Source organism: Haliotis cracherodii, unplaced genomic scaffold, assembly GCF_022045235.1.
Source record: "Haliotis cracherodii isolate W230 unplaced genomic scaffold, xgHalCrac1.p SCAF_2, whole genome shotgun sequence".
Taxonomy (NCBI): Eukaryota; Metazoa; Mollusca; class Gastropoda; order Lepetellida; family Haliotidae; genus Haliotis; species Haliotis cracherodii.
This window is the reverse complement of record NW_027266275.1, coordinates 28,010,946-28,025,312: the sequence shown is the minus strand read 5'-3', so window position 1 is coordinate 28,025,312 and position 14,367 is coordinate 28,010,946. Positions and strand designations below refer to the sequence as shown.

General features: G+C 44.8%; 1 protein-coding gene across 1 annotated transcript in view; it reads left to right on the top strand.

Moving 5' to 3' along the window:
• LOC139467926 (sorting nexin-8-like) overlaps positions 1–14,367 on the top strand; it is a 33,728-nt gene that overhangs the window by 1,940 nt on the left and 17,421 nt on the right. The window contains exons 3-4 of the mRNA XM_071249514.1: positions 5,008–5,140; positions 5,751–5,944. Of these exons, the coding sequence (XP_071105615.1) occupies positions 5,008–5,140; positions 5,751–5,944 (327 nt within the window). The remainder of the gene's footprint in view (positions 1–5,007; positions 5,141–5,750; positions 5,945–14,367) is intronic.

Genomic DNA, 14,367 nt, shown 5'->3' with positions numbered 1-14,367 from the left:
ATTGTTAAGGATTGATAGTACATAATTTTTGGCAATCAATTGTTCATTCCAGAAGAGGACTCACACAAACTATTGACATGCTTATTTATGTTGGTAAATGTGTATGTTTAGACGTGATTTAGATGAGATTTATAAATCCATTGGTTAATGCAACACCATCTGTAATACCCGTCTCTGCTCTAAGTCTTTGATTGGGGTAGCCTGCATAGAAATAAAAGTGCAAGATCATTTCATGATATTGCCAAATTAAACAGATATATGTGTGCCTTACATGCAAATTTCCTTCTTGGAAAAAGATGGAATGAAAGTTGTATTTTCGACTTTTGGTCAAACAGCTTCTAAAATTATTTTGCCCGATAACCCCTCACATCACCATAGTCATCCCCCAAACAAATGGGTCACACATTTACAAACCCTGTGCACCGTGACCTAAGCGGTTTGGTCACCCAATGCCACATCATTCTCTTTCTCGTCGCCACTGTGTGTAATGAAGTAGAGGGTATAATTTTTTATTTTTTTTAATTGTTACTGATACTGAGTTCACGTGTTACTACTCCCTAACGTCATGGGGAAATACCAGATTAAATACCCGGCCCGCAAGAAGTGTCGTCTCATATTTTCACCCTGAGATCCACATGAGTTATGAGAATTGACATACAAGTAACATCCACATGAGTTAAGCTGATCAACATACAAGTAACATCCACATGAGTTAAGCTGATCAACATACAAGTAACATCCACATGAGTTAAGCTGATCAACATACAAGTAACATCCACATGAGTTAAGCTGATCAACATACAAGTAACATCCACATGAGTTAAGCTGATTGACATACAAGTAACATCCACCTGAGTTAAGCTGATTGACATACAAGTCAACCACATGAGTTAAGCTGATTGACATACAAGTAACATCCACATGAGTTAAGCTGATTGACATACAAGTAACATCCACATGAGTTAAGCTGATTGACATACAAGTAACATCCACATGAGTTAAGCTGATCGACATACAAGTAACATCCACATGAGTTAAGCTGATCGACATACAAGTAACATCCACATGAGTTAAGCTGATCGACATACAAGTAACATCCACATGAGTTAAGCTGATCGACATACAAGTAACATCCACATGAGTTAAGCTGATTGACATACAAGTAACATCCACATGAGTTAAGCTGATTGACATACAAGTAACATCCACATGAGTTAAGCTGATTGACATACAAGTACTATCCACATGAGTTAAGCTGATTGACATACAAGTAACATCCACATGAGTTAAGCTGATTGACATACAAGTAACATCCACATGAGTTAAGCTGATCGACATACAAGTAACATCCACATGAGTTAAGCTGATTGACATACAAGTAACATCCACATGAGTTAAGCTGATTGACATACAAGTAACATCCACATGAGTTAAGCTGATTGACATACAAGTAACATCCACATGAGTTAAGCTGATTGACATACAAGTAACATCCACATGAGTTAAGCTGATTGACATACAAGTAACATCCACATGAGTTAAGCTGATTGACATACAAGTAACATCCACATGAGTTAAGCTGATTGACATACAAGTAACATCCACATGAGTTAAGCTGATTGACATAAAAGTAACATCCACATGAGTTAAGCTGATTGACATACAAGTAACATCCACATGAGTTAAGCTGATTGACATACAAGTAACATCCACATGAGTTAAGCTGATTGACATACAAGTAACATCCACATGAGTTAAGCTGATTGACATACAAGTAACATCCACATGAGTTAAGCTGATTGACATACAAGTAACATCCACATGAGTTAAGCTGATTGACATAAAAGTAACATCCACATGAGTTAAGCTGATTGACATAAAAGTAACATCCACATGAGTTAAGCTGATTGACATACAAGTAACATCCACATGAGTTAAGCTGATTGACATACAAGTAACATCCACATGAGTTAAGCTGATTGACATACAAGTAACATCCACATGAGTTAAGCTGATTGACATACAAGTAACATCCACATGAGTTAAGCTGATTGACATACAAGTAACATCCACATGAGTTAAGCTGATTGACATACAAGTAACATCCACATGAGTTAAGCTGATTGACATACAAGTAACATCCACATGAGTTAAGCTGATTGACATACAAGTAACATCCACATGAGTTAAGCTGATTGACATACAAGTAACATCCACATGAGTTAAGCTGATTGACATACAAGTAACATCCACATGAGTTAAGCTGATCGACATACAAGTAACATCCACATGAGTTAAGCTGATTGACATACAAGTAACATCCACATGAGTTAAGCTGATTGACATACAAGTAACATCCACATGAGTTAAGCTGATTGACATACAAGTAACATCCACATGAGTTAAGCTGATTGACATACAAGTAACATCCACATGAGTTAAGCTGATTGACATACAAGTAACATCCACATGAGTTAAGCTGATTGACATAAAAGTAACATCCACATGAGTTAAGCTGATTGACATACAAGTAACATCCACATGAGTTAAGCTGATTGACATACAAGTAACATCCACATGAGTTAAGCTGATTGACATACAAGTAACATCCACATGAGTTAAGCTGATTGACATACAAGTAACATCCACATGAGTTAAGCTGATTGACATACAAGTAACATCCACATGAGTTAAGCTGATTGACATACAAGTAACATCCACATGAGTTAAGCTGATTGACATAAAAGTAACATCCACATGAGTTAAGCTGATTGACATAAAAGTAACATCCACATGAGTTAAGCTGATTGACATACAAGTAACATCCACATGAGTTAAGCTGATTGACATACAAGTAACATCCACATGAGTTAAGCTGATTGACATACAAGTAACATCCACATGAGTTAAGCTGATTGACATACAAGTAACATCCACATGAGTTAAGCTGATTGACATACAAGTAACATCCACATGAGTTAAGCTGATTGACATACAAGTAACATCCACATGAGTTAAGCTGATTGACATACAAGTAACATCCACATGAGTTAAGCTGATTGACATACAAGTAACATCCACATGAGTTAAGCTGATTGACATACAAGTAACATCCACATGAGTTAAGCTGATTGACATACAAGTAACATCCACATGAGTTAAGCTGATTGACATACAAGTAACATCCACATGAGTTAAGCTGATTGACATACAAGTAACATCCACATGAGTTAAGCTGATTGACATACAAGTAACATCCACATGAGTTAAGCTGATTGACATAAAAGTAACATCCACATGAGTTAAGCTGATTGACATACAAGTAACATCCACATGAGTTAAGCTGATTGACATACAAGTAACATCCACATGAGTTAAGCTGATTGACATACAAGTAACATCCACATGAGTTAAGCTGATTGACATACAAGTAACATCCACATGAGTTAAGCTGATTGACATAAAAGTAACATCCACATGAGTTAAGCTGATTGACATACAAGTAACATCCACATGAGTTAAGCTGATTGACATACAAGTAACATCCACATGAGTTAAGCTGATTGACATACAAGTAACATCCACATGAGTTAAGCTGATTGACATACAAGTAACATCCACATGAGTTAAGCTGATTGACATACAAGTAACATCCACATGAGTTAAGCTGATTGACATACAAGTAACATCCACATGAGTTAAGCTGATTGACATACAAGTAACATCCACATGAGTTAAGCTGATTGACATACAAGTAACATCCACATGAGTTAAGCTGTTTGACATACAAGTAACATCCACATGAGTTAAGCTGATTGACATAAAAGTAACATCCACATGAGTTAAGCTGATTGACATACAAGTAACATCCACATGAGTTAAGCTGTTTGACATACAAGTAACATCCACATGAGTTAAGCTGATTGACATACAAGTAATATCCACATGAGTTAAGCTGATTGACATACAAGTAACATCCACATGAGTTAAGCTGATCGACATACAAGTAACATCCACATGAGTTAAGCTGATTGACATACAAGTAACATCCACATGAGTTAAGCTGATTGACATACAAGTAACATCCACATGAGTTAAGCTGATTGACATAAAAGTAACATCCACATGAGTTAAGCTGTTTGACATACAAGTAACATCCACATGAGTTAAGCTGATTGACATACAAGTAACATCCACATGAGTTAAGCTGATTGACATACAAGTAACATCCACATGAGTCAAGCTGATTGACTTAAAAGTAACATCCACATGAGTTAAGCTGATTGACATACAAGTAACATCCACATGAGTTAAGCTGATTGACTTAAAAGTAACATCCACATGAGTTAAGCTGATTGACATACAAGTAACATCCACATGAGTTAAGCTGATTGACATACAAGTAACATCCACATGAGTTAAGCCGATTGACATACAAGTAACATGAGTGAAATGTCGAGGTAGTGATACAAAAAAAAAGATTTGCTAAAAGCAGCGTAAAACCATACTCACTCACTCACTCACTCACTCACTCACTCACTCACTCACTCACTCAGTAAGCATCTTGTAAACCAGCACCATGGGAGCATGGTTGAGCTGAGAAGACAGGGATAGTCATTGAGAGAAGTGTATTTCCTCTTCCCTGCTGACTTTCTGAAGTGACCATGTAGTTGTTGCAGTTTTATCTCTGCAATGGACCGGTCACAAATCAAGTTTAGGTTTATAGAAGTACTGATCACTTGTTTACAACAAAAGCACCACTCCAGCGGCAGAAATTGGCACTGGTCCTATAGTCCTTGCCAATTTGCCCAATAGGTAAGGTGTCAGAAGGTCCAGTAGTAATTTGCCATTTTAGGGTAACCATCCCCTCGGTATTATTTCTCAGGACCAATTACACCAATATAGGATACTGTTACCATGGTAACATAGCTGAAGGATTGCCAATTTTTTCAAAACCTGTCACTCTCACATTCAAGTTTGCATTGCAGTGGTTGTGTTTTATTTCAGATATGGGATGCTGTAGACAGCAACCAAGGTTCACTCACTCGGAATGGCCTGTACAAAGCTCTGGCGCTCACAGCTCTGGCACAGCAGGGAAAGGCAATTAATGAGAAGTTTCTTGACACCTTCTCAGGACAAGGTATTAGATTTTGATATAATGGAATGTGTACTAATTCCTACCATATTTGTTTAATTCCTTGGTCTGTTGTTCCCTTTGATCTATTCCATACCATAATTAATTACACCTTTATGCCTCTTTTCCCCATCACCTGTCTTTGGTGTTGCATCAATATGCAATCAAATAAGAAAATTGTCATATGATAGAACAAGCCAGATTCAGAAGTTATCACCATGTCCTCTATGACAGTTTATACCAATTGTTGACAGAATATATATATTGACACAAAAACTAATATTAATTAATAGACTATTATTCTAGACAAGGGGCTTGAAGTTGCAGATTGCATTGTAGACATGCCCAAAAGCTACATGCTTGTATTTTCACATTTTTCCGAACTAGGTGCTTTGAGCAGTAAGGATAATGTTCATAGTCAGCTTACTTCCTCATACACACTGTTATAAGACATTTAATAAAAATAGATCAGTGCTTTTACACACAGCTTGAGGAAATGCCGATTCGATGGGGTTTATTATTGGATCTCGAAAACCTTCAGCACTTACTTACATATTGTGACTTCAGGGTATTCTCCTTAGTTGCCATGTCATAGCAGTATTATTTGTGCCTGCAGAGTTACCTAAGCCGACCCTTGGTGACCTGTCTGACCTGAAAGCTATGAGTGTAAAGATGCGACGAGAAAGGAATCCAAATGTGCTTGGCTTCAACTACAATGAATTGTGTAACCTTGACATTGTGAAGGTGGAGCTAGTTCCAGAGAAGAAAGGCCTCATCCTCAAGCACGTGGAGTATGAGGTGACGAGTCAGGTAAGCACTGTCCGTTACATGTATCAAGCTTATTCGTCTGTGATTATTCACAGGTGGTCTAGACCGCCTCCGTGGCCTAGTGCGGAAGGTCCGGGGTTTGATCCCCGACCGTGTCATACCTAAAGACGTTAAAAGATGGTACTTGTTGTTACCCTGTCTGATGTTCGGCATTAAGGGCTAAAACAAGGTCCGGTCGGCTAGAGTCAGAATACTGTGTCTGAGTGGGTATTCATGTTAAACTGCGGCATGGTGTCTCTGTGAGCTAGCACTATAAATCAGCATCAGTCCGGACTAGTACAGGCAGCCACACAAACACACACACGTACATGCACGTTGTGACGTTAAACCCCATTTCACCTCACCTCACAGGTGGTCTATTATCAGCTGTGCAGATTTGTGTCCTTAGATGTTCCAGGAGATGCTGATAATGGGTGCAAGTTTCGCCCTGATTCTCCCACACTTATAACCCTTGCCCTTCAGGATCACACTCATGAGTTCCACCTGCATAGGTGACCAGTAACTTATGTTTGTTGTAAGTGGTGACTAGGTCGAACGGGTGGTCAGACTCAGTGAACTAATTGATTGCATGTCTTTGTGCGTGGGTCATTGCTCATTGTCATGGGTTTGTTTGTCCCAGATTTAATTATTTATTACTGGCACTTTACTGACTGCAGAAAGAAAATAACACATTGGGCTTTCCTGCCACAGTAGGCTCATGTGAGGTGATAAGACTGAAACACTATGATAATAGTCAAACTATGTTAAACCAACCTCACTCACTCACTCACTCACTCACTCACTCACTCCCTCACTCACTTAGTCACTCACTCACTTGGTCACTCATTCACTCACTAACTTAGTTACTCACTTGGTCACTCACTCACTCAGTCACTCAGTTACTCACTTGGTCACTCACTCACTCACTCATTCACTCACTAACTTAGTCACTCAGTCACTCACTCACTTAGTCACTCACTCACTCAGTCACTCACTTAGTTACTCACTAACTCACTCACTCACTCACTCAATCACTCACTTAGTCACTCACTCACTAACTCACTCACTTGGTCACTCAGTCACTCAGTCACTCAATCACTGTACAATGTGTGAAGCCCATTTCTAGTGTCCCCCGCCGTGATATTGCTGGAATATTGCTAAAAGCGGCGTAAAACCATACTTACTCACTCACTCAATCACTAACTCACTAAACATGCTAAAGTAGTCACTCAATCACTCTGTCAGTCACTCACTTAGTTACTCACTTACTCGCTCACTCATACACACTCACTGTTTCTGTGCCTTTTAAGGCAACATGACTTAGTCAATCACACACTCACTCACTCACTCACTCACTCACTCACTGTTTCTGTGCTATGCAGGACCGTTGAGAGCGACATGAGAGGGTGTTCTCAATGACCAGCAGAGAGTCATTCACTCACTCAGGCAGGATTTATGTTGTCCTTGACTTTCCTACCACAGTTATGGTGTTAGGACTTGTAACAACAATATTAGAAAGAGATAGACTACAAAAGAGGTCCAGTGAAACACAGTACAGATATACAGCAGTCAAAATATGATGCTCTAAACCACAGGAATCTGAAACTTTACATTTGTGATGATCAAACACTACTCTCTCTATAAAAAATCCCAACAGGGATTAAATGCAATCACAAAAAGTAAAAAACAATTATGGACCCTACTCCTGTCGATCATGTAAAGTTACAATAAGGATCAATGTATCCGGGGGATTATGCTATGTACAGCATCAGTGTGTCCTCATGCAGTCCTAGTAAGCAGCTTATGTATTGTCATGTTGACAACTACCGGTACTATCAGATTACAACAGATTATACTGTTACATGTTTACTTTACAGCTTCATTGTACACACACTGGTATATTTATTCTCAGCTGTAAAAATACTTTTCTGTGGGTCCAATGAACATAGTTTTCAAAATAACTGATATTTGTGGTCCACCAAAATTACGGTGAAACTGTAAAACTATATTTGAAGAAGAAAAATTATTTGCCAAGTATTCATGTTATTTTCTGTATGGCATGTTTCCAATTCAATGGTTTATGATGTACAGTCAGAGATCAGGGTTTTAGTCTGTGTATCCATCTTTTCATCTGTCAGCAATAGTTAGCACACTGAACTAAAGACATGACCTTGACTTTGAAAGGGACAGATGTCCCATGTCAGTGTATTCAATGTAAGCATGATAAGAGGAGAGTATTATTTCGATGTAGCCGATTACAAATCCATCCCATGTCTATACTTGACTTTTATACATGGTTAATAAAAGAAAATAAAAGAACTGGTTTCAGGCAATGACTTTTGAAAATATAGTGCGGGCTGTTGTTTTTTTTTGCTTGTTCAAACAAATATGTAACCAAATAAACAGTTGTGTATCATCAACCTGGGAAAGGGCCTCCCTACATAAACAAGCATACAAACACCTTGCCGCCATTACAATAACACAGCAAAGCAGTACGCATGGAAAGGGAAGTAACTGCATGCTATATTGGATCACATTTTTTTTAAGTATTAGGATTTTAATTCTCTTTCTGATTAAATCCTCCTTGGGGCACTTATTGCATTTTCCTTGCTCAAGAAAATCTACATGACATAGTTGTAACCATTTTCCTTAATAAAAAATGTTACCACACAAAAAACTTCGTTTTTGTATGATATACGACCACCCTTACGGGGCCTCACCACCAACGGCGCCTCACGCCAGGGGGAGCAACTCTCACCCAAATCACTTTCCTTATGTCATCTGTAAGAGACAGACGTGTTGATTTTTCACACAAGACAAAATAAGAGAAATCTATCGTTCGACAAGAACCATGGCTGACCAAACTGTATGTATGGTACATTTCTTTCATTGCAAAGGCGTAATACCTCGCATTGTGAAGTTATAGAGTTGTAATTGACGCCACGTGCACGGCACCTTTGAATTCAAATGGCCGTAATGGCGTCCATATTGTAGTCCCACGGGCTGATACATGTAACACCAAGGCCATTAAGAAACGGCTTGGGGTTTTGTTATATCATACAGCATTGGACTACAATTTTTTCCTTTACAAAACCCAAGGTGGTGTGTTAATTTATAAACTACACTTACCTTTGTTTTTACGGGTTTTTTCACCTTAGCGCGTAACACGCCCCTTTGGTGTTATAGTTAAACTACGACATTGGCTATTAGTATCGCGTTACAAATCGCATTCTACATTACGCCTTTGCTTCTAGTTTCACAATTTATGCACGTATTTTTCCGATCTTTATATCGCACTGATACACGTTAATACCCTTCCCGCCCACCTCAGAAATTACGGTCTTGTTTACAAAGACCTTCAAACTGTGTACGGGTTGTTCTAAGACAGGCACGAACGCTGCCTGATATGTCTGGCGGAGGACATTGCCTTTACCCCCAAAAGAGACAAGTTGACTTGTTCCACTTTAAAGAGGTCTATAAAGGCGGGGGTAGATATCAGATCTACTAAGACATCCCCCCCCCCCCCTCCCCATCTAAAAAGGGTAAAAAAGCTGCCGAGATTGTCTCCCCCGCTCCCTCTCCGGGGGCCGGGGGAGAAGGCTGGAGGGTCCCCGTAGTAAGCACTGCACCCTCTCCTGCACTGTCTTTGGCAGACTGTTCTGCGTTACTTAAGTCGCCGATGGCGTCGATGATGGAGGAGGTGAAGTCTCGGCTCCGGAGGAGCTACGGGCTGAGCCTTCCCCGTTGTCGGCGCCGGACGCGGCTTCGAGATCTGTGTTATGCCCGGCGTCGGCCGAGGCAGGCCACTTGATCTCGGGGACGATCCGAGACCGGGCTTCGGCTCCGGCTCGAGGTCGCTCCCCAGCGGAGGGGTGGCGGGCGCCGGCCCGTGCACTACCGACGCACAACTTTCCCTAGCGGAGCCAGACGCCTCTTCCGAGGCCGAGGCTTTCACTAGTGGATTCGTAGCCCGGAGCCAGGGGGGTTCCCTTTGTCTCGGGGACGATCCGAGACCGAGCTTCGGCTCCGGCTCGAGGTCGCTCCCAAGCGTAGTGGTGGCGGGCGCCGGCCCGTGCACCACCGACGCACAATTTTCCCTAGCGGAGCCAGACGCCTCTTCCGAGGCCGAGGCTTCCACTAGTGGATACCTGCCCCGGAGCAAGGTTGGTTCCCTTTGTCTCGGGGACGATCCGAGACCGAGCTTCGGCTCTGGCTCGCGGTCGATCCCCAGCGTAGTGGTGGCGGGCGCCGGCTCGGCCCGTGCACTACCGACGCACAACTTTCCCTAGCGGAGCCAGACGCCTCTTCCGAGGCCGAGGCTTCCACTAGTGGATACCTAGCCCGGTGCCAGGTGGGTTCCCTTGAACCTCCGGCACCTCGGCACCGGGACTCGGCATCGGGCCGGGTGCAGAGGCACGTGCGGGACAGGATTGTCCAGGTACTGCCTCAGGTGGCTGCGCCCATGCCAGAGTCGGAGATACCCAACTTGACTAAGGTCAAGCAGGGCCGGCTGTTGCCCCCCCCTTTCCCGCGTGCGGTGCGGAGTTGAAGGCTGCTTACATATGCTTCGAGGAGCAATATCATAATGCATGCCAACAGCTCCGTGTGTCCGTACACTCCGCGTATCTGTCGGCTGTACAGAGGGAGTTAGCGGGAGAGGGGCCGGTCGACTCTTCGGAGTTGGCCGCGCAACTAACGGAAGTTCAGTTATCTTACGCGGGACGCTATTCGTAGCTGTGCCTCGCAGATGATGTGCGCTGTTATGGGCATGCGCAGGCGGTGGATGTCGGTATCTAAATACTCGACTTACACATGCCAAGACTTACTTGCTTTGCCGTATAAGAGGGTGCCACCCTCTTCCCTGGGGCTCAGCAGGTGGTCCGAGAGGCCGCTCAATGGTATACTTCCATCAAAGACTCATGAGGCCATGTTGGAGGTACCAAGCGTTAAAACCGCGTAAGCGGGCCTCTCCAATTGTCCCCCCCCCTACGCTAACGCACGGGTCAGACGTCCACACCTGCTTGGAAGCCGCCGCTTCCTTCAGGTATAAGGGCGCCGGGAGGAGCAAGAGAGGCACGGGCCGGGGCAAGGCAGCTGGTCGAGACCAACAGCTTATTCGCGGGGCTGGGAACGATGGGTTCCCATTAGCGCCCGAAGAGCCCCGGGTGAACCCACAGTCGCAAGTTATCGAACTGCCGACAGCCGGGGTTCACTGCCTCCAGCCGGATGTCCCCGTAGGCGGCCGACTGGCTCTATTCCTGAAGGAATCGGAGACAGTTACATCACAATCCCCGGACCCCGTCCATTTTAAGGGATGGCCATTTGCCTCGGTGGAAACATCATCCGCCCCTCCCCTTCTCCGGGATAAAGCACACTCCGGTGCCTGCTACCCGAGAGAAGGCGGAATTCCTCCGTGCCGAGGTCGACGCACTTATGAAAGCTGCGATCGAACCGGGTCCCGAGGGACAGGAAAGCGAGGGCTTCTACTCGACTTGTTTCCTAGTCACCAAACAGTGATCTCACCTGTCGAGACAGGAGAATGGCTAACGTCAATAGACTTAAGTACGCCTATCTCCACATACCAATACACCCCGAGTTCAAGAAATACCTGAGGTTTTCTTTCGACGGGAGGTGTTATCAGTTCAGGGTTCTACCATTCGGGATCTTCACGGCCCCGAGGGTGTTCACCAAGCTGATGTTGAGTCCCGCCCAAGTGGCCAGGTCAAAAGGTCGGTTCTGCCATCCGTACCTCGACGACTGGTTACTAAGAGCTCTATCGCAATCCCTGAGTCAGATAGCTACACAACAAGTGATAGATATTCTGATCACGCTAGGGTGGATGGTCAGTCTCAAGAAGTCAGATCTGAGCCCCACTCAGAATCTAGTCTTCCTAGTGGCTAATTTCAACACGGTGAGAGGACGTGTATCTCTGTCACAAGATATCAAGTCCCTTAAGCGCAAGTCACACTGCTCGTACATAGCTCCAGTTACTGGACAACATGGCGGCGACAGTGGATTTGGTCTGGCGGGGCGCTTGAGAATGAGTCCCATTCAACAAGCACTCTGTCGAATTTGGGCGAACTCGGAAGATCTCGAGACTGTGCTCGAGACTCCGTATTGGCTCATTACACACCTCCAGTGGTGGACCGAGGTCGGGAATCTGTCCCGGGGGCTCCCCCTCGACACTCCTGTTCCGTCTCTCACAGTTCAAACAGACGCGTCACTCTCCGGCTGGGGAGGCGTTCTGAATGATCACACTGCCTCGGGACTATGGTCCCAGCAGGAGATCAAACTGCATATCAATGTGCTAGAACTGAGAGCGGTCAGGTTGGTGTTCCAACGCTTCCCGGGTCTGCTTCGTGGCCAAGTGGTTCGTCTAGAGATGGGCAACCAAACGGCGATGACTTACATCCGGAAGCAGGGGGGAACGGCGTCTCCGTCGCTTCGACGAAAGACGTGGCAGTTCCTACTATAGTGCGACTCTCACGATATCAGGGTGCTACCTGTTTATCTCCCGGGGGTGGACAACGTCCGTACGGACGCTCTGTCTCGCCGGATCCTCGCTCCTCACGAGTGGAGGCTCGACCCGGGGATATTCGGGATTTTCTCCCTGTTATACAGGCCGTTACAGGTGGATCTGTTTGTGTCTGTGATGAATCACCAGACACCAACGTTCTGCTCCCGAGTCCACGACCCGAGGTCGGTGGCACCGGACGCCTTCCAGCTAGATTGGACGGACAGAATTCTGTGGGCATTCCCCCCAGTACCTCTGATTTGCAAGGTCCTGTCTCAGCTAGGCACTCAGCCTGCGCGACTAATTGTGCTCCTGGCACCTCTTTAGTCGGCGCAGAGTGGGTTTCAAGTAATACTCAGGTTTCTGTCTCAGCCTCCTGTTATATTACCTTTATGACCGGACCTCCTATCCCAGAACGGGGCCCTCCACCCGAATCCAAGGATTCAATGGGTGGCTTAGCCACTGTCAGGAATCGCCTCCAGAAGAGCGGTATTCCTGCACGAGTTGCAGACACAATACTGGCTTCGCGGAGAGATTCGACAAACGTTCAGTACGATAGATAGGCCTGCTATGCGCCCTGGTGTGTCGATAGAGGGATTGCAGATCTTTTTTTTTTTTTTTCTGCAGATCTCGTATCCGTGATTGAGTTTCTCCAGTCGCGACTAGATGACGGCCTGGCCGCATCAACAGTCCGGGGTTACTCTACAGCTATCGCAGCTTTTCACGTCACTGTCGACGGGGCACTTCTGGGTGCACACCCATTAGTGCAGCGCTTTTTAGCAGGTGTGGACAGGATCCGACCGCCAGTCCGGCGGATCAGTCCCCCTTGGGACTTGTCAATCATTCTCGATTGGCTGTCCGGTCCTTCCTTTCGGGATCTGTCGTCTCTCTCTCTTCAGCTGTTGAGCTGGGAGACGGCGTTCCTTGTGGTGGTAACGTCCGGCAGACGGGTAGGCGACATTCGTGTTATGTCAGCCGATCCCGAAATAACTGTCTTCCATGCGGTCGATAAATATCACCGGGACAGAGTCAGTTTTCGACTACCGGACTCTTACTGTCAAAGGGTCGCACACGCTTCCACGTGAACGGCTCCTATTGAGCTACCTGCTCTTTCACAGCCTTCCGCGTCGGGGACCACTGCAAGACATGCTCATGTCTTGGATGTCCGCACGACTCTCATGGCCTATATCAGCAGAAATATTGGTGTCCGTAAGGATAACCAACTATTTTGCTGTTACGGCGGTAGGAAGGTTGGCTCACCTGCGAGTAAACAATCTATCTCGAGGTGGATAGTTTCAACCATTTGTACAGCGTATACGCTTACAGGCAGGGACCCCCCTACCAGGTTGAAGGCTCATTAGGTTAGAGCAGTGGCTGCGTCAAAAGCGTACGCCGCGGCTCTGCACATTGAGCAGATCTGCTCCGCGGCTATTTGGAGCCAGCCGAGCACGATTCATCAAACCTTACCAACTCGACAAACACTCAAGCGAGCGTACTCGGTTTGGTCAGTCAGTTCTCCGAACGGGGCAAAGTTCTAATCTCTAGCCAATTGAGCATTCGAGATTTTAGACAGTCCTCCGGTTATACTGCTCGGTAATGGTCCGGATTTTATCTTCTGCGGTCGATAAATATCAGTCCTTACTACTCGATAATACTCGTATTTTGCGCACGCGCTCCTTCGATCCTCGGGGACTCTCTGGCCTAGCTCAGCGCTGGTTATGGTCTCTCGTGATCTATGCCCCTATATCACTTGTTCAAAAAAAGTGTGGGGGTGGGAGGTGTTTCGAGTTCTAAACTTATGACAAGCCGCGAAAACAGGCTTTATCATAATATATGGTCGACCACGCCCTGTCTCTAGCCCCCGCCTTTCGACGGTGGTGCCTCACGATAAGGTTGGTTCCATTTATTGAAC